We start from the raw sequence: 19,616 nt of genomic DNA on the forward strand, positions 1-19,616 counted from the left end.
AAACAATGGAGAAAGGGAAAGGCATATCCAACTAAGCACAGATTTCCAAAGAACAACACAGAGAGACAAGAAGGCCTTCTTCAGTGAACAATATGTAAAACTAGAAGAAAACACCAGAAGGGTAAAGACTAGAGATCTCTTCAGGAAAATTGTATATATCAAGGGAACATTTGCCCAAAGATGGGCACAATAGAGGACACAAAAGGTAGAGACATAGTAGATGGCTGAACAGATCAAGAAGAGATGGAAAGAATACATGGAAGAACTATATAAAAAAGATACAGATGAACCAGATGACTATGATGGTGTGGTGGGCCACCCACCACATTCTGGAGAGCCAGAATTTTGGAGAGCAAGACATTCTGGAGAGCAAAGTCAAGTGGGCCTTAAGAAGCACTGCTGTTAATAAAGCTGGTGGATGTGAAGGAATTCCAGCAGAGGTATTTAGAACCCTAAAGAATGATGCCATCAAGGTGTTGCATTCATTATGGTCAGCAAATCTAGAAGACTTAGCAGTGGCAACAGAACTGGAAAAGGTGAGTCCTCATCCCAGTTCCTAAGAAGGGTAGTACTAAAGAATGTGCTAACCATCAGACAATTGCACTTATTTTTCTTGCTAGTAAGGTCATGCTTAAAATCGTGCATGCTAAGCTTCAGTACTATGCAAACCAAGAACTTCCAGATGTCCAAGCTGGATTTAGACAAAGAAGAGGAACCAGAGATCAAACTGCAGACATTTGCTGGATCATAGAGAAAGCTAGGGAATTCCAAAAGAAACATCTATGTCTGTTGCATTGACTATGCAAAAGCCTTTGACTGTGTGGATCATAATAAACTGTGGAAAGCTCTTAAAGAGACAGGAATACCAGACCATCTTACCTGTTTGTTGAGAAATCTGTATGTGGGTCAAGAAGCAGCAATTAGAACTCTATATGGAACAACTGATTGGTTCAGGATTGAGAAAGGAGTAAGACAAGGCTGTCTGTTATCACCATGTTTGTTTAATCTATATGCTGAATGCTGGGCTGGATGAGTTATAAGCAGTAATCAAGATAGGCAGGAGAAACATTAGCAACCTCAGATATGAGGATGATACTACTCTAGTGGCAGAAAGTGAAGAGGAACTAAAGAGCCTCTTGATGATGGTGAAGGAGAAGAGTGAAAGAGCCAACTTAAAACTAAACATTAAAAAAACTTAGATCATGGCATCTGGTCCCGTTACTTCATGGCAAACAGAAGGGGAAAAGGTAGAAGTAGTGACAGATTTCCTCTTCTTGGGCTCGAAATCACTGAGAATAGTGATTGCAGCCATGAAATCAGAAGATGTTTGCTTCTTGGCAGGAAATCTATGACAAACCTAGACAGCATGCTGAAAAGCAGAGACATTACTCTGCTGACAAAAGTCTGTATAGTCAAGTCTATGGTCTTTTCAGTGGTAGCTGAAGTATGGTTGTGAGAGCTGGACCATAAAGAAGGCTGAGTGTGAAAGAACTGATGCCTTCAAACTATGATGCTGGAGAAAACTCCTGAGAGTCGCTTGGACAGCAAGGAGATCAAACCAGTCAATCTTAAGGGAAATCAACCCTGAATACTTGTTGGCAGGACTGATGCTAAAGTTTAAACTCCATTATTTTGGTCATCTGATGTGAACAGCTGACTCACTGAACAATTCCTGATGCTGGGAAAGACAGAGGGAAGAAGGAGAAGAAAGGATGAGATGGCTGGATGGCATCCCCAGTGCAGTGGACAGGAGCTTGGGCGAACTTCGTGAGAGGGTGAAGGACAGAGAGGCCTGACGTGCTGCAGTCCATGCAGTCGCGGAGTCAAACACGAGCGGGTGACCAAACAACAGCAACACTAGCTTCCCTAGTGGTTCAGTGTTAAAGAATCCACCTGCCAATGTAGGAGACATGGGTTCAATCCCTGGTCCAGGAAGATCCTACATGCTGTGGATCACCTAATCCTGTGCACCACAGCTACTGAGCCTGCGTGCTAGAGCCCGGGAGCCGCAACTGCTAGAGCCCATGTTCGGCAGCAAAAGAAGCCCCCACAATGAGAAGTCCAAGCTTGGCAACGAGAGAGTATCCCCTACTCGTCACAACTAGAGCAAAGCCTGTGTAGCAACAAAGACCCAGCACAGCCAGAAATAAATAAATAAAAATGTTTAAAAATGTATAAATACATGAGAAAAAGAGGAGTTAGTACAAATAGTGTTGCATCTCCAAACTTGCATCTCCTACTTGATTTTTTTTTTTCCCCCACCACCGAGAGCTACCTGGGAAGCCCATAACTCTCTAGAGAGCTGAAAACATGTAAGAGGGTTATATCATCTAGGTAATCAGACAAAGAAAAATCATAAGGCTTTCGGGTGACACAGTTGTCTGAATGCAGTAATTTATGGTTGAAATATTACTATTTATTTATTAAATCTATTCCATTTTCTTCATCTTGAGCCTACAGGGAGATAAATTTCCCAGCTTCCCTTGCAATCAGATTGTGACTATATAATATCTTTTTGTACAACGGTATACAGAGATAAATAATGTAGACATCTCATAGAACTGTAGCACTCTCTTGCCCTCTCCTTTCTTTCAGAGGCATCCATGTAGAACACATGTTGAAATACTGAGTCAAAAGATGGAAGCACTCTAGGTCCCTGGAAAGTAGAACAGTTGAATCAGTAAACTTGAATATAGATCAATTGAAATGATCTAATATGATGAATATGGAGGGAAAAACAAAAAGATAACATGAGCAGTGCCTCAAAGATCTGTGAGACAGCATTAAACATGCCAACAAATAGGTTGTGGAAATTCCAGAAGTAAAGGAAGTAGAAGGGAACCCTAAAAAAATGTATTTGAAGAACTGGCCCTCAAATTTGATGAGAAACGTTAACCAAATACCTAAGGAACTCAACAAAGCCTGAATAGAATCAGAAATCTACATCAAATACAATAAGAATTTATTATAAAACAAGAGAAAAAAAGACTTATCAAGTCCAAGGGAACCACAATTGAAACCATGGGTTAAATCTGTTTCATCTTCCTTCACTAATCAGAGTCATTTTAAGATTTACATGTCCTCCAAGCAGCATGTAACGTGGACAGTACGCCATTTGACTGAGTTGTTTTCTAGAAACTTGGAGTCAGCTGCTTCTAGTTCCAGCTTGAGCTGGTTAAGACGGGTAGACCCACTGATCCTCTAACTGGACAAGTCTGAGTATCCTCTCCATGACATTTTGAACATGCATAGTCCTGTAGCTTAGCTATGTATTTCCAGAAGAACAATTACTATAGCTTTTTTTCCAGTCAGCTTTTCCTATGCTCCCCATGCCTCAAACTGCCCTGCTTCATTATTCATTATCCCATAAATACCTGGAACTCCTTGCCTTTAGGGAGGCAGATTTGAGATTTGGAAATTAACAAATATATGTAAAAATGACTCACAGAACAAGGAATTCATCCTAAGGGAAATTAAAAATATATTTTGAACTGAATTAAGATGAAACAACATGTCTGAGTGAACTCTGGGAGTTGGTGATGGACAGGGAGGCCTGGTGTGCTGCAATTCATGGGGTCGCAAAGAGTCGGACACGACTGAGCGACTGAACTGAACTGAACTGAATGCAGAAGAGCAGTGCTTAAGGAAATGTTTTGATTTTAACGCCTATGTCAAGAAAGGCCTACATCATAAAACAAGAAAGGCTCATATAACTTCAGTAAGTAACCTAAGTTCCTAAGTAACTTAAGGCCTCAGTAACCTGTTTCCACCTTAAGAAACCAGAAAAAAAAAAAAAAAGGCAATTAAGCCTTTGGCAAAAGGAAAGAAATTATAAAGTTAGAACCAATGAATTTAAAGAAAGAAAATCAGTATTAAAAAATCAGAGAAATCAGAAGTTCTACGAAAAGACTGGAGAAAAGGACAAACTTATAACTAGGATGATTAAGAAAAAAGAAAACGGATACAAATCACCAAAATCAGGAATGAGAGAGGAGAACACAGTATCAACTTTATATGATACTTTTTGGCTTAAAAAACAGAAGTATTTTAATTAAGGTGTGTATGCTTTTTTTTTTTTTTTAAAGACATGCTGCTTCACACTTAATATACTACATTATAGTATGAAAATAACTCTTACGCCCTGGGAGAGCAGAATATTCCATGACTCCCTTTATGGTGATATTTGTTTTATTACGATAGCCTGAAACTGAACCACAGTCTCTCTGAGATATACTTCAGAGTGGAACAAAAGTAAACCATTTGATATATGGTCAGTTGATTTTTGATTACAAAACGCTGAGACTCTTCAGTGAGAAAAATGACAACCTTTTACAATTGAGTGTCCATGTGCCAGGTAATGAGTTTAGAACTTTACTATCATACCATGCATAAAAATTAACTCAAATGGATCAGACTTAAACCTATGTGACCACTGCACCTATTGGTGGTGTGCAAAGACCCACCATGGAACTCAGTGATGCTGGTGTCTTTATAGCCTGTACATTTCTGAAGGCCTTGGTGATTCGTGTGGTCTCTGTGTGTTCACTTGGACATAATCTTTTCTTTGGTCTTCCTTTTCCTTACATAATGTATCTAATCCAGCAGTGTCTCTTCCTTCCCTGTCATTTCAGTTTTCATAAGTGTTTGTCCAGGCTTCTAGGAACCATCAGTTTGCACCACCCCTTTCAGTCTTTGGCAGAGTATTAAAATTTGTATCCTTGGTATGTTTCTCCAAGTTAATAAATCTCTTATCCCCATGGGTTCTGAACCCTAATTAAACACGCTCAAAAGCAAGCCTCTTGAATAGTCTTCTGGCTTCTACCAGTAGTTGCTAGCTAATTCTCATAGCTACTTTGCTAGTTCAGCCTTTTATTCTCTTAACAAACTTAGCATGACTAGGCTGAATTAATGCTGCAATTGGGTTTCCCTGGTAGCTCAGCTGGTAAAGAATCCATCTGCAGTGCAGGAGACCCAGTTTGATTCTTGGGTTGGGAAGCTCCCCTGGAGAAGGGATAGGCTATCTATTCCGGTATTCTGGCCTGAAGAATTCCATAGAGTCCCAAAGAGTTGGACATGACTGAGCAACTTTCACTTTCTGGATTTTGAGCATTACCTTGATAGCATGTGAAATGAGCGCAGTTGTGAGGTAGTTTGAACATTCTTTGGCATTGCCTTCTTTGGGATTGGAATGAAAACTGACCTTTTCCAGTCTTGTGGCCACTGCTGAAATTTCAAATTTTGCTGGCATATTGAGTGCAACACTTTTACAGCATCATCTTTTAGGATTTGAAATAGCTCAGCTGGAATTCCATCACCTGCACAAGCTTAGTTTGTGGTAATGCTTCCTAAGGCCTACTTGACTCCAGGATGTCTTGCTCTAGGTGAGTGACCACACCATCGTGACTATGCAGGTCATTAAGATCTTTTTCATATAGTTCTTCTGTATATTCTTGCCACCTTTTCTTAATATCTTCTGTTTCTTGTTAGGTCCATACCATTTCTGTCCTTTATTGTGCCTATCTTTGCCTGGATTATTCCCTTAATATCTCCAATTTTATTGAAGAGATCTCTAGTCTTTCCCATTCTATTGTTTTCCTCTATTTCTTTGCATTGTTCACTTACGAAGGCTTTCTTTTCTCTCCTTGCTGTTCTCTGGAACTCTGCATTCAGTTGGGTATTTCTTTTCTTTCCTCTTTTGCCTCTTTCTTCTCTTCTTTTCTCAGCTATTTGTCAGTCCTCCTCAGCCAACCACCTTTCCTCCTTTCATTTCTTTTTCTTTGGAATGGTCACCACCTCCTGTACAGTGTTACAAATCTCTGTCCACAGTTCTTCAGGCACTCTGTCTACCACATCTAATCCCTTGCATCTATTTGTCACTTCCACTGTATAATCATAAGGGATTTGATTCAGGTCATACCTGCATGCCCTGGTGGTTTTCCCTACTTTCTTCAATGTAAGCCTGAATTTTGCAATAAGAAGCTGATGGTCTGAGCCACAGTCAGCTCCAGGTCTTGTTTTTGCTGACTGTATAGAGCTTCTCCATCTTCAGCTGCAGGAAATATAATCAGTCTGATTTCAGTATTGACCATCTGATGATGTTCATGTGTAGAGTCATCTCCTGGGTTGTTGGAAGAGGGTGTTTGCTATGACCAGAGCATTCCCTTGGCAAAAGTCTTTTAAACATTGCCCTGCTTCATTTTGTACTCCAAGGCCTAACTTGCCTGTTACTCTAGATATCTCTTGACTTCCTGTTTTTGCATTCTAATCCTCTATGACGAAAAGGACATTTTTTTTTGGTGTTAGTTCTAGAAGATCTTGGAGGTCTTCATGGAACCACTCGACTTCAGCTTCTTCAGCATTAGTGGTTGGGGCATGGACTTGGATTACTGTGATGTTGAATAGTTTGCCTTAGAAACGAACCGAGATCATGCTGTTTTTGAAATTGTACCCAAGTACTGCACTTTGGACTCTCTTGTTGACTACAAGGCCTACTCCATTTCGTGAAGGGATTTTTGTCCACAGTAGTACATATCATGGTTATCAGAATTAAATTTACCCATACCTGTCTCCATGTTAGTTCACTGATTCCTAAAATGTTGATATTCACTCTTGCCGTCTCCTGCTTGACCACATCTAGCTTACGTTGATTCATGGGCTTAACATTCCAGGTTTGTGTGCAACATTGTTCTTTACAGCACTGGCTTCTAGTTTCACCACCAGATGCATCCACAACTGAACATCTTTTGCTCTTGGGCTCAGCCTCTTTATTCTTTCCAAAGCTATTTCCATGCTCTTCCCAGTAGCATACTGGACAGCACTTGACCTGGGAGGCTCATATTCTGACATCGTATCTTTTTACCTTTTCATACTGTTCATGGGGTTTTTTGAGGCAAGAATACTGGAGCAGTTTGCCATAGCCTTCTCTAGTAGACCACCGTTTGTCAACTAGGCTGACTTAGTGCTTACTCCTAGCTATCAATCCAAACGCTAGGAGAGGTGGTATATGCCATCTCTTAACAGGGAGAGGTAGGCTGCCTCTCAACGCTTTAAGAGTTCAGAGGAATCTGGGGAACCAGACATGGGGCCATTGACTCATATATCAGGTTCCAGGTTTTTCCAAGCAGATCCTAATGTTAGCTTAACACATGGGTCTCAGTTGACCATTCAGTTATCTTTGAAGTTGTCAACTCTTAATGATTAAGTTTTTGGTTTGATCTTCAGCGTTGTTTCCACTCTGCCACTGTAGGAGATAGAGTCTCTTTTTCAGGGCTCCAGGCTTTCATATTTAGTTTTCAATTGTTTGTTAAAGTTCAGTGCATTTTCATTATCCACCTGTAGGACACCAGCACAACTAGTGATAACTAATCAATTCTGTTGCCTCTGTATACATTATTCCTCTGTACTTTTGAGCATCTGAATCATTGCATTGGCCTGATGTTGTGTATGGAAGCATTCTCCCAAGTTAACCCCTGGTGAAATATTTTAATGATTGGGGTACTAAGTTGTATCAGGACTATTGATGCCTCACGTACCACCCAGGATGAGGTCCTTATTGTAAGGTTTACAGTGAGTGAGCCATTCTCCAAACCTGGAAGGATCTGAACCAAAATACTGTACATTTTTACCTGATACTCAAAACAAGGAGTCTGAATACTCATAGCAGATCTTTATTGTTTCCAGAGTTAGTTCCGAGTAAAATGGAGAAATTCTAGTGTTTATTTTCTTTGTGTAAAACTATTTAAAATTTAGAATCTCCTCTCCTTTCAGCATATATCCTGACAAGCCAGCAGACTAATAAACTAACCAACCAACAAACAGAACAAAGTAGTTATAAAGAAAAAGGAATTAGAAAGAAAATAGATGGTGAAGGAAAATAGATGATTAATATTGGAGTCAGAATTGGGGAAGTAAAATTCATTGTTACTTATTGCAAAGATAAAAAGTGAAATATTTTATCTTTTAATAGTCTGGTGGATGTGGCAAGAAGGGGGAAATAGAAAGAAGCCCAAAATTATTTTTTTCTACCCCAAATATTGGTCAACTATGACACCTAGAGGCCACACAAACAGAATTCTTTTGGGTAACTTTTTTTTATAAGGCAAGATGTGTTTATATAGAGAATTCTTTAAAGTTATTTCAAAATGGATATTCTTAGATAGTTTGCCATGTAGTCCTGAATAACAGATATATTCCTTCATTTAATCATTATTTTTCTTCCTAAAAACTGATGCTATTAAAAGTTATTTCCCTGTCTGTCAAGTAAATGAATTTTTGATTGATTTTAAGTGCTGATCCTAATCACTGAAAGTCATTGTCTGTATATCTTTTGGGTCATCAAGTATGGGCATATAGTTAGTTATGTTCTACTGAAAGAGAAAACACATGTATACATCTGTGCACACCCACCCTCTCTGGAATTTGGAAATGAGGACAAAAATAATAAAGACAGATACAAAAGCAACACATGAGAGGTAATAGGGTCAGAACTGTCTTCTTTCTAAAAATTAAAAACACCATAAATTCTTTGCATTTTTCCATCCATTGCTTTGAAAACTTTTATTGCCTGGCTCATTAATACTTGAATAGTTCTTCATGAAAAATGAGTGATTGACTTCAAGGCAGGCTGTGCAGATGGTCAGTTTGATCTGCATCTTTGAGACTTCTCGTGACTAAATTTTGACATTATGTCATGAAAACATTTGTGTGTTATTTATGTCATTTGCTAGAAAACAAAGATTGCTGTGTCTTGCTATCTCTTGCTGTTTATCAGTTTTATTGATAGGATTTATCTGACTGGATACTATAGCTTTCACAAAGGAACATGTATCTGAATATATATATCATTTATGTGTCTTCAGAGACCCATACATTTCTGTCCTCAAGTGCAATAATGACATTGTTATAGAACACATATGTGACAGTGGTGGAGACAAATGTTTCTATGACTGTTTCTGTAACCTCGTCCAGAGGTATCTGTCACTAATTGTGCATGTGTGTGTATCTGAAGTGATTTTTTTTTAACTCTTTAAAATTGGATGCTTGGGGCTAGTGCACTGGGACGACCCAGAGAGATGGTATGGGGAGGGAGGAGGGAGGAGGGTTTAGGATGGGGAACACATGTATACCTGTGGCAGATTCATTTTGATATTTGGCAAAACTAATACAATTATGTAAAGTTTAAAAATAAAATTAAAAAAAAATAAATGTAAAAAAAAATTTTAATTGAAATATAGTTGATTTACAAATGTTTCTGGTGTCCAGCAAAGTGATTCAGTCATACACATACATATATGTCTATTCTTTTTCAAGTTCTTTTCCAGTATAGGTTATTACAAAATAGTGAATATAGTCCCCTGTGCTATACGACTGGCCCTTGTTATTTGTCTATTTTATAGATAGCAGGGCTTCCCTGGTGGCTCGGATGGTAAAGAATTTGCCCGCAATGTGGAAGACTTGGGTTCAATCCCTGGATTGGAAAGATCCCCTGGATCAGGGCATGGCAACCACTTCAGTATTCTTGCTGGAGACTCCCCATGGGCGGAGGAGCTTGGCAGGTTACAGTCCATGGGGTCACAAAGATTCAGACAGGACTGAGCAACCAAGTACAGTGTATATCTGTTAATCCCAAATTCCTAATTTATCCTCCCTTTCTTCTTTGATATCCATAAGTTTGTTTTCTATCTATGATTCTATTTCTGTTTTGTAAATAGCTTCATTTGTATAATTTTTGTGGATCCCATATATAAGTGGTATCATATGATGCTGATCCTTATCTGACTTACTTTACTTAATATGATAATCTCTAGGTCCATCCATGTTGCTGTAAATGGTAATATTTCATTCATTTTTATGGATGAATAATATTATTTAGAGTAATCTTTAAGCTTTGTGTAAACTGAAATTAAAAGAAGGAAACCAATTGTTGGCTGGTTTCAAACATTACAGCAGAATATGAGCCCTAGTCATGTATTTGAAGTGGCAGCAAATTTGGAATTAGCACCAATCCCTTGTTCTTTGGTATAATGCTTGAAATTGTAGCCATGATGTTTTAACTCTTGACCAGTTGAGAAATTATTATACAACTATGGACAAATACAAAAACCAGAATCTTAAATTTTCTTTTGACATTAAGCTCTTAAGTATAGCATCTGGTGGCTTTTCAAAGGGTTAGGTCATTATCCTGTACATCAAATTGTCCTAGCTTGAATCCTTAGATTCTCTGTCTTCTATTATTTAATGACTTTCTACTTGGTGGATTGGTTTGGGAATTTCCAAGATTGCTTAGAATGGGCTGATTAACTGAATACTTTGTTTTAAATGCTGTTTGTGCCAGAAGTAGAGGATTTTAGGGTTTATCACCCCAACATCTGAGAAAGGAAAACAGTATAGGAAAACACTGCCTTTGTAAAGTGGTGTTACGGAGTGTTCTCTAAGAAGACAGACCCAAAAAAGCTATAGCAAATCCTATTCTCTTCTTTGGTCTAACTGTTGAAACAAGTACTCTTCCAGGCAGCCACACACAAGTTGGAATCAGGCTTTTTTGTATCCTTTATCAACCTATAATCTCTTGATGGTTGCCTACTATTTTTCACCAGTGAAGAAATAGTAATCCACACTAGCTTATCTCTCCTAATCACAGACTCACAGAGCGAAGGCTCTCTGAGCTTTTAATTCCCTCTTAGAGGCCTAACAGAGTGGAAAGTAAACAAAGACCAAATTTGCAACCTTCAACATTGCTAATTTCCTCTGATGTCAGAATGCTTAAATAGTCAAGACCTAGAAATTATTTGATCAAACCTGCTTTTAATCTAATGCATGCAGCAGGGCTGTGTCTGGAATGATCTGCAAAACGACAGGCGTCCCAGGAGAGCTTTATGGAAGGTTTCCTCTTTCAGGAACAGCAGTTTCCTCATTTTAAACTCTGCTTGGCTATGCTGATGGAGTAAATTCATAAAGAGTAGTTTTCCTGCTTTTTAGATTTTGTTTTATTTGGCTAAATATTGTCGACTGGATGTTAATAGTTTTCTTTGGCTTTCTTTTTAGCCTGGTTTTTAATTGGCTAAATGCCTTGATATTATTTTAGCTTTACTAGGAAATGAATAGTAGAGGTTATTATTGGGGAGAAGAGAGAAAGGGCAAAGCATTATCAGACTTCACACACATTTCTTTATTACTACTGGTTTAAGAAAGAGAAAACAAAGAACAAAAGGTCCAAACCCATTAAATTATATAAAGACACTTTTCCTACAGTAGTGTTATAAGAAATCAGTGTCAAATATTTTTAAGTAAAGAATTTACTAATTTGGAGATACACAAGTAAAACTCAATTTGTCCTTTAATTTTACTCAGAACTGTGTGAATCCTTAAAAGTAACATAATTTTGACAGAGAATAAAGGGATAGCACTTTTATATTTATTTTATATAAATATAAAATATTTTATAAAATATAATTTTATATGTGAAATATAATTTTATGATTAGTTTTTGTAAAATGTTATCCATATAATTAGGTATCACTGTGAATACTTATTAATACTAATTCAGTTTTAAAGGCTGTTAAGAGACAATGTACTTTGATTTCTAACAGATCAGTACTGCTCATATTTTTACTGATAAAATTAAGTTAAAAAAAAAGATTTTTAAAAGTTTAAGTGCCTTTCAACAGCAAGTAAATATTTCTGCTTTTTTCCTATGTTTTTCACTTCTGATGATAAATACTGCTCCCCACATAAAGTAATTCAGAAGCACTGATGCTTTGTGTAAATAAATATATACTAAGAACATGCCTTCGATCTAGCATTTGACTCCTTGGGTGACGAAGAATTTCAATGCCTGTTATTTGTCATGCCGAAGCCTGTCGGGTGGTGATTCTTTTTATTGGTGTATCCCTCCAAACATATTTCATCACGCCATGTGCACTGGAGTTCTTTGGGTGTGTTGGATCCGGGTGTCCCCTCTCCGGTGCACTCGCCTCCTCTCTCGCCCTGGCGCTCTAGCCGCCCCCTGCCTCCAGCGCCCTCGGTGCCGGGTCGGCTCACGCCCCCTCCTCTCTCTCCAGCTGGCTGAGGCGGGGGCGCGCTGCCTCCCGGACTGCAGGACCTGCTCAGTCAGCTGGGGCCCCCTGCGGACGGCTGCCTCCCTCGCCGCCAGGACCTGCCACTCTGCGCGGAATGGCAGCGGCAGCAGCATCCCCGCCAGCGGCGGCGGCGGCGGCGGCAGCCACGGCCACCGCAGACGCTATTGTTCCCCGGTGTTAAACGCGCTTTCCCTCCTTTTCATCTGACACGAAAACGAACAATAGCGGGAAAGAGCTTTGCGTTCTGTACTTGGGAAGACATTCCGAGGGCGAAGGAAAATTCCCTGCCCGCCGCGTCCCCTTCAGGGATCTGGACCCTGGAGCGGCTGCGGGCGGCATGGGGCTGCCAGCGGGGCGCTCGGCGTCCCGGAGCCGGGGCACTGCGGGCCGGCACCCGGCCGTCCTGCCGCTCCTGCTGCTGCTGCTGTGCCCGGGCGCCTACGGGGCTGCGGCGCCTGGCGAGGCGGAGGCACCCATCCTCTATCTGTGGAAGACTGGTAAGTGGAATGGAGTGCCCCAGTGCTTCCCATCTTCACATCTGGGTCCACATCACAAAACTGCTGGGCTTCAGGAGGGACCCCTGTGCTTCTTGATGACCTGGGTGTGCTGGGATCCTAAGGTAAAAAGTATGATTCCTAGGAGGCAAATTAGGTCGTGTCCGAGGCTATTGGGAAAGAAGAACCGAATAACTAAAAGGCATTAGTGAGTCACTGGAATGATATTTCCCTCACAGCTTCATAGTTAATGAGGGCAACCAACGCTGCACTTTCATAATTAAGTGCAATATTTTTAACCTCTGTGTTCTCATTCTGTTAGGACTTTCTTAAATATATTTCTGGCAAAGAGCAAGCAAACATTTAGCCCCGGTTTTTATTCTGTGTTAAGGCAAACAGTTCACTGATGTATACGGATACAGACTTAAATTTGTTAAGTGTAGCTTATGTGGGACACGTGGAAACAAGCCAAGTGAGGGCATGTCTAACAGTTAAAGGCAAATGGGGCGCCAGTGAGCTGGCTGAGACCTTGTACAGCTCAATTCTTAATGAGTGAATTGTGGGGTTCTTGAAGTGTGTGATTGTTAGGATGTTTAGGTTTAAACTTTTCCTGTCTTGAAAATGTTTTTTTTGCTTTGTTTTCAACCAGCCAACAAAAGCAAGCAAGTAATTGCCCCTTGGAATCTCCCAGCAAAGTGCTGACCAGAGGTCCTGGTGGGGCAGTGACAGGCAGGAAAACAATACCAAATGAGGAATTACCACTCCTCTCCTGGGGCTCCTCTCTCCTCTAAAGGACGCTGAGAATTCTTCAGCTGACCTGAAACTTCTTGTTTATAGGAAGAAAGTGGGAAGCATTATGCTTCGTGCTTCTGGCTAGGGATGGATTTTAAAGAGTTTCTTGGCAGTGCCTAAACATTAAGAGAAGGATGCAGTAGATATGATGGGGAAAGGTATATTACTGGTCATAGGATCACAAATGAGTTGCGGAGAGTGTCTCTGACCTGACTTCAGCTGTTTTTAGAGCTCTAAGGCAGAGACAAATTAGTCTGTGCTACAGTAACATTGATATCCTAATTTTTTATAAAAAATTGTTGGATCTGTGTAGCAACTTAGTGAAGAGATTGAATAGAAACTTATCTAAAGCCAAAGTACATATTTTGCCTCAGAATCTTGCATGAAATAACACACATGTACGCATGATTAGAAAAGCCTTTTGGATATTAGTGTGAATCATTCTTGTTACCACTTGAAGTTTAAAGATCAACTGATTAGTTGATAAAGATGAAATCAAAAATTTTTTTTTTCAATTTAATGTAAAGAGTTGAGGATCTCTGATTTAGCTAAAGCCAGGGTTCAAATTTGTACTTTTAAAGTACTAACAGCCGAGCAGTAGTTCAGATCAAAGATGAGTCTAGGCAGCATTCACTGTACAGAATCTGAGGTGCCCATATGTGTCAATATCAATGTCATGATGGAAACATAAGCCAATTAAACTAGTGGAAAGCTCAGAAGAGCAAGGATATGGAGGCTTTGATTCTAGTGTCTGTTCCAGCTCTTGCTCTCTTCAGGAACGTTGGAATGTCACTTAACTTTTGATCTCCAGTTTACTCATCTGCCTGTAAATATGACCTTCTCCTGACTATTCCTCATATCATGAAGATGAAATGAGTGAGTGATGAGAATGTAATCTTTAAACTTTAGAGTTATGTGCATGGGCAAATATAAGCTAGTATGTTGAGGATAATGTAATCTCTTATGGTGAGCCTTGGTTTGGTGAAAAAAAAAAATGGTGAATTAAACAGGAGAGCAAGATAAGAACCTTTTAATTTTTTTTTTTTCCCGCAGGGAAAGTAGACTTTACCATATCTATGAAGGGACTGAGAGTAGTTATCAGAGGAAATAGAGGATATTTAAAGAAGAGGGATACACGTAAATGAAAATACAGAGATGATAGAATCGTAAGTGTTCCTCATTTGATGGCAGTAAGGAGACAGGCAGGGATTTGGGAGAGAAAATGAGGTGAGACAGTCTTAAGATTCTGGTGGGATAAGCTTGGTCTTGGTAGAACAGATTATTTAGCATCACATTATTGGTGAGATCATTGAATTAAAGTGATTTAGTGAAAAGTACACTGGATGAAGAGCTGATAGAGGAACTCAGCACTGGCAGGGTCATTCAATGACTTTAGTTCTTGGTTTCCTATTTTGTGATATTTACTGATTAGGAAAGATGATATTTAAAGGCTTTTTCAACCCTGAAGTATGTGCACATATGCACATACATACACCATAAACATAGCTGTATGCATATATACACATATATAATGTATTAACATGTATATATACATATAGGATATATATGTACATAATGTGTAAGGTTAAGGATACATAGTGTATATTATATGAAAGTTTAATGTATAAGGCATTTTTAATTATTTTTTTTAAAGTCAGTCACAACAAAGGGTTGTTGAGGACTCACTGTGTGACTTACATGAAGTCATTGTGATAGAGGATTAAGATACTGTTTTCCCTGCCCGCAACAAAGTCCAGTTGAATAATATACAACAGTTGCAACAGGGCATACCATACTCATGAACAGAACACTATGAGAGCAAAGAAGTTGTATAGCTGATAGAAGGAAACAACAAAAATGTAAGGCATGACAATACAATATTCACAGGTCTTATAAGTGTTGGAGCTCAAGTCTGGAATATTTGGTGGGAATGAATGGATTTAGTGCTAATGAGAAGAGTTGGGCCAGATTGTAACAAAACTTTCAACCTATGATAAAGATGTTAGATTCTAACCTATAAGCTGGTGGAAGCCATTATAACCTAGAGTAAAGTAGCTCTTCCTGGTAAATTTTAGGTTCTTGCCTCATGGCTAAAGAATTTAATGAGAGACAGTTGATAGGTAAGAAGTGGATTTATTTAGAGAAAAACACACTCCACAGACCAGAGTGTGGGCCATCTCAGAAGGCAAGAGGCCCTGAAATATGTCTTGGTTAATTTTTATGGATTGGGTAATTTTATAGGCTAATGGGTGGGAGGGGGTTTCCCTGGTGACTTCGGCAGTAAAGAATCATTCTGCCAGTACAGAAGACTCTAGTTTAGCCCCTGGGTTGGGAAGATCCTCTGGAAAAGGAAATGGCAACCCACTCCAGTATTCTTGCCTGGGAAATCCCATGGATACAGGAGCCTGGTGGGCTATTGTCTATGGGGTCGCAAAAAAGGAGGACATGACTTAACTACAACAACATCAATGAGAGAGAAACTATTGAAAGAGCCTGACAATGTGTGGTCAGAACAGGTCCAAAGAAAATGTCAGTAGGTGCTAAATGAAGAAGATATCTTCGGAAGGGGATGGGGGCACAAAGTATAAGACATTTTCGAGAGTCTGTAAAGGGATTATGATATATTTCAGAAAAGATCAGTGAAAGGAGGAACTAATAAGATAATTCCTTTGGGAAAAGACATTTTAAGTAGAATAGTAGAGATAGAATCTTGGTTGAATAATAAACCAGATAGTGGGAAAGTTATAGTATTGATACAGTGAGTAACCAAGTGGTATTTAAGTCTCACCACAACATTGTTGCTTTTCAACAGAGAAAAAACCCAAAATATAAGATATTAAATTATAAAAGTAAATGTTTCAACAGTTTTATGTACAGTTAAAGCTAACTTTTAATACTTGAAAAACATATTTCATACATGCAGAGTTAGAGAACGTACATTATTGGAAGGTAAATAATTTACTGTTACTGATAAGCATTAGACAGTTTTTCTATTTAATATTCTTGAGTATGGAATTGTTTCAGTAATAATTATGGCTAATTATATTCACCTAGCAATTCCAAATGAAGGGCATTGAACAAAGTATGATTGACTTAACATGAGTCAGACAAAAAATAGTAAATACATCCAACTTTAATCAATTTAGGCTGCAGATATATATTTTCAAAAAAGTTTTAATGAAATAATTGAATTTATTTTTATAATAATGAAATTACATTAAAATCCAAGAAATAGATGCACACTTCAGTTCAGTTGTTCAGTCATGTCTGACTCTTTGTGACCCCATGGACTGCAGCATGCCAGGCTTCCCTGTCCATTACCAACTCCCAGAGATTATTCAAACTCATGTCCATTGAGTTGGTGATGCTATCCAGCCATCTCATACTCTGTCTTCCCCTGCCTTTGATCTTTCCCAGCATCAGGGTCTTCTACAGTGAGTCAGTTCTTTGCATCAGGTGGCCAAAGTATTGCAGCTTCAGCTACACCCTAGCTACACAGCTTCAGATACACAGTAGCCGTTTTTCAGAATCAGGTGATAAAGATGTATATATAACTAGTTCTGAGTTTTTTTTCAAGGAAATTCTCACATTAAGCACTTTTGACCTGGGTTCATCCAATGCAAGACAGTGCTATTAATGACTGGCACTGTGTGCTTTACAGTTAATTGCACATAAAATAATTGTTTCATCAGATTAAAATAAAAACAGGCATTATCCTTTTTTCTTTCTGTACTAATATAAAATATTCTGCAATGTATATGAAAAAATAGCCATCTTGGTCTTACCATTCTTTAAATAACATAGGTGAGAAGAATGTTATTCCAGGTAGTAGGAATATAAGGTTGACATTATCTTTAAAAAAAGTTTTGCATTTCAGTTGTGATTATAATTTGTCTTAATTTGGAATGTGACACAGTTTGCTTATTAAATGAAGAATAGAGATGGAGCAGAGGGAGGGATGGACACAGTATCCAGGGATGGACAGGATGGGTAGATGATCAACGCCAGTTTATTTGGGATAACATAGATCAAAATGTTTTTTTCATGGTACCTGTGGAATTATTTCATCACCCTGAATATTTTCTTTCATCCCCATTATGGATAAACATCTTGTATTTTGTAGGGGTTTTCTGAGGATTAAGTATAATAACATATGTATATACTTGTAGAATACTTCATATATATTGGGACTTCAATAAATGTTAAGGTATATTATTGCTATTATTCTATTATATAATAGAATGGTTACTTAATTTTATGACCTGTAGTAAGTCTAATAAAGTGCCTTAGCTTTCTATAAAGGATCTGTTTTTTGTAAATGCACTAGAAATTACACATTGATACAATTATAGTGCTAGATATTCCAACAAATTATAAGAGAAGCAGCATTGTGAAATGGAAAGATCATGGACTTTGAAATCAGACAAATCATTTTAAATCTTACCTCTTCCTTATTGGTGAAATTACTTAAGCTCTGACTTTTTTTCTTACCTTAGACTGGTGACAGGGGTTCTGAAATTAGAGGGCATTTGTAGAGTTTTAAAAAGTAGTAACTAGTATTTAGCACAGTACCTAAAGTATAGTGACTATATTTAAAAAAATGTTAGTTCTTTTCCCATTCTTTACCTTTTTCTCTCCTAAAAATGTCATAACTTGAAGGAGTTTCACTGATCCAACACATTTATCTGTTTTCTCCAACTAAGAAACACCAAGACAAACAAACCAAATCTAGAGAGAAATGTTTTATTGCAGACTTGTCTTTTTTTGTTGTTATTTAATTACTTTGGTTCTTACATGTAGATAGCGTGGACCAAAGACCATGAAAATATTCTGAGGTGCAAATTCAGGGTGAATTATATAAATATAATTTTCATACTTTATTTCATATAGTGTCTTAAGATTTCTTTGGAATCTGAACTTTCACATTCTTGCAGTTACCATTGTCACCAGTGTTTTCCAAATTAAATATATTCACAGTAGAATTGCTTGTGGATATGATTTGTTTAACATCCTAGGTGATGATTTAAATAAATAAAAATCTACAGTTTGTGCCCTATTTTCCTGCTCGTCTTTCTTAGCATACATAGCACAGTTCAGTTGAGTCACTCAGTCGTGTCCGACTCTTTGCAACCTGATGAATCGCAGCACGCCAGGCCTCCCTGTCCATCACCAGCTCCCAGAGTTCACTCAGACTCATGTCCATCGAGTCAGTGATGCCATCCAGTCATCTCATTCTCTGTCGTCCCCTTTTCCTCCTGCCCCCAGTCCCTACCAGTATCAGAGTCTTTTCCAATGAGTCAACTCTTCGCATGAGGTGGCCAAAGTACTGGAGTTTCAGCTTTAGCATCATTCCTTCCAAAGAAATCCCAGGGTGATCTCCTTCAGAATGAACTGGTTGGATCTCCTTGCAGTCCAAGGGACTCTCAAGAGTCTTCTCCAACACCACATTTCAAAAGCATAAATTCTTCGGTGCTCAGCCTTCTTCACAGTCCAACTCTCACATCCATACATGGCCACAGGAAAAACCATAGCCTTGACTAGATGGACCTTTGTTGGCAAAGTAATGTCTCTGCTTTTGAATATGCTATCTAGGTTGGTCATAACTTTCCTTCCAAGGAGTAAGCGTCTTTTAATTTCATGGCTGCTGTCACCATCTGCAGTGATTTTGGAGCTCCAAAAAATAAAGTCCGAAACTGTTTCCATTGTTTCCCCATCTATTTCCCATGAAGTGATGGGACCAGATGCCATGATCTTCGTTTTCTGAATGTTGAGCTTTAAGCCAACTTTTTCACTTTCCTCTTTCACTTTCATCAAGAGGCTTTTGAGTTCTTCTTCACTTTCTGCCATAAGGGTGGTGTCATCTGCATATCTAGTACTCCAGTTTTATTACAAGCTTGTTGATTATCTGCTCCAAAAATCACATGCTCAGGATTTGTGAAGGTTTAATAGCTCAATGGACTGTGGTAAGACTGATCACTCCTAACACAAATTGTAAGTAGCTACCCTGGAAAAGGAAATGGGAACCTACTCCACTATTCTTGCCTGGATAATCCCATGAACTAGAGGAGCCTGGAGGGCTTCAGTCCATAGGGTCACAAAGAGTTGAACACAAGTGAGTGACTGAACGTGCATTTGGTTTGTAAAATAATAAAATACCCAGTCTGGACTGAGATTAAGAGTTCTGTGGAGCAGCACATACTGAGGTCTTTTTCTGCCTTTTGTTATTATATAAGAAAAGGTGGGAAGAGATGGA

At 38.7% G+C, this 19,616-nt stretch overlaps 1 protein-coding gene across 2 annotated transcripts in view; it reads left to right on the forward strand.

Annotated features, from left to right (window-relative positions):
- The window catches only part of THSD7A (thrombospondin type 1 domain containing 7A), a 546,002-nt gene that overhangs the window by 58,423 nt on the left and 467,963 nt on the right, over positions 1-19,616 (forward strand). Inside the window, exon 1 of one of the 2 annotated variants that reach the window (XM_086397611.1) lies at positions 11,932-12,574. The exons of the other annotated variant lie outside the window; for it this stretch is intronic. Coding sequence (XP_086253737.1) covers positions 12,415-12,574 — 160 coding nt within the window. The 5' untranslated portion in view covers positions 11,932-12,414. Of the gene's footprint in view, positions 1-11,931; positions 12,575-19,616 lie in introns of those variants that run through there. 2 annotated transcript variants of the gene reach the window in all.

This window comes from Bos grunniens, chromosome 4, assembly GCF_055505025.1.
Source record: "Bos grunniens cultivar Pamir isolate PY7600 chromosome 4, Bosgru_T2T1.0, whole genome shotgun sequence".
Classification (NCBI taxonomy): domain Eukaryota; kingdom Metazoa; phylum Chordata; class Mammalia; order Artiodactyla; family Bovidae; genus Bos; species Bos grunniens.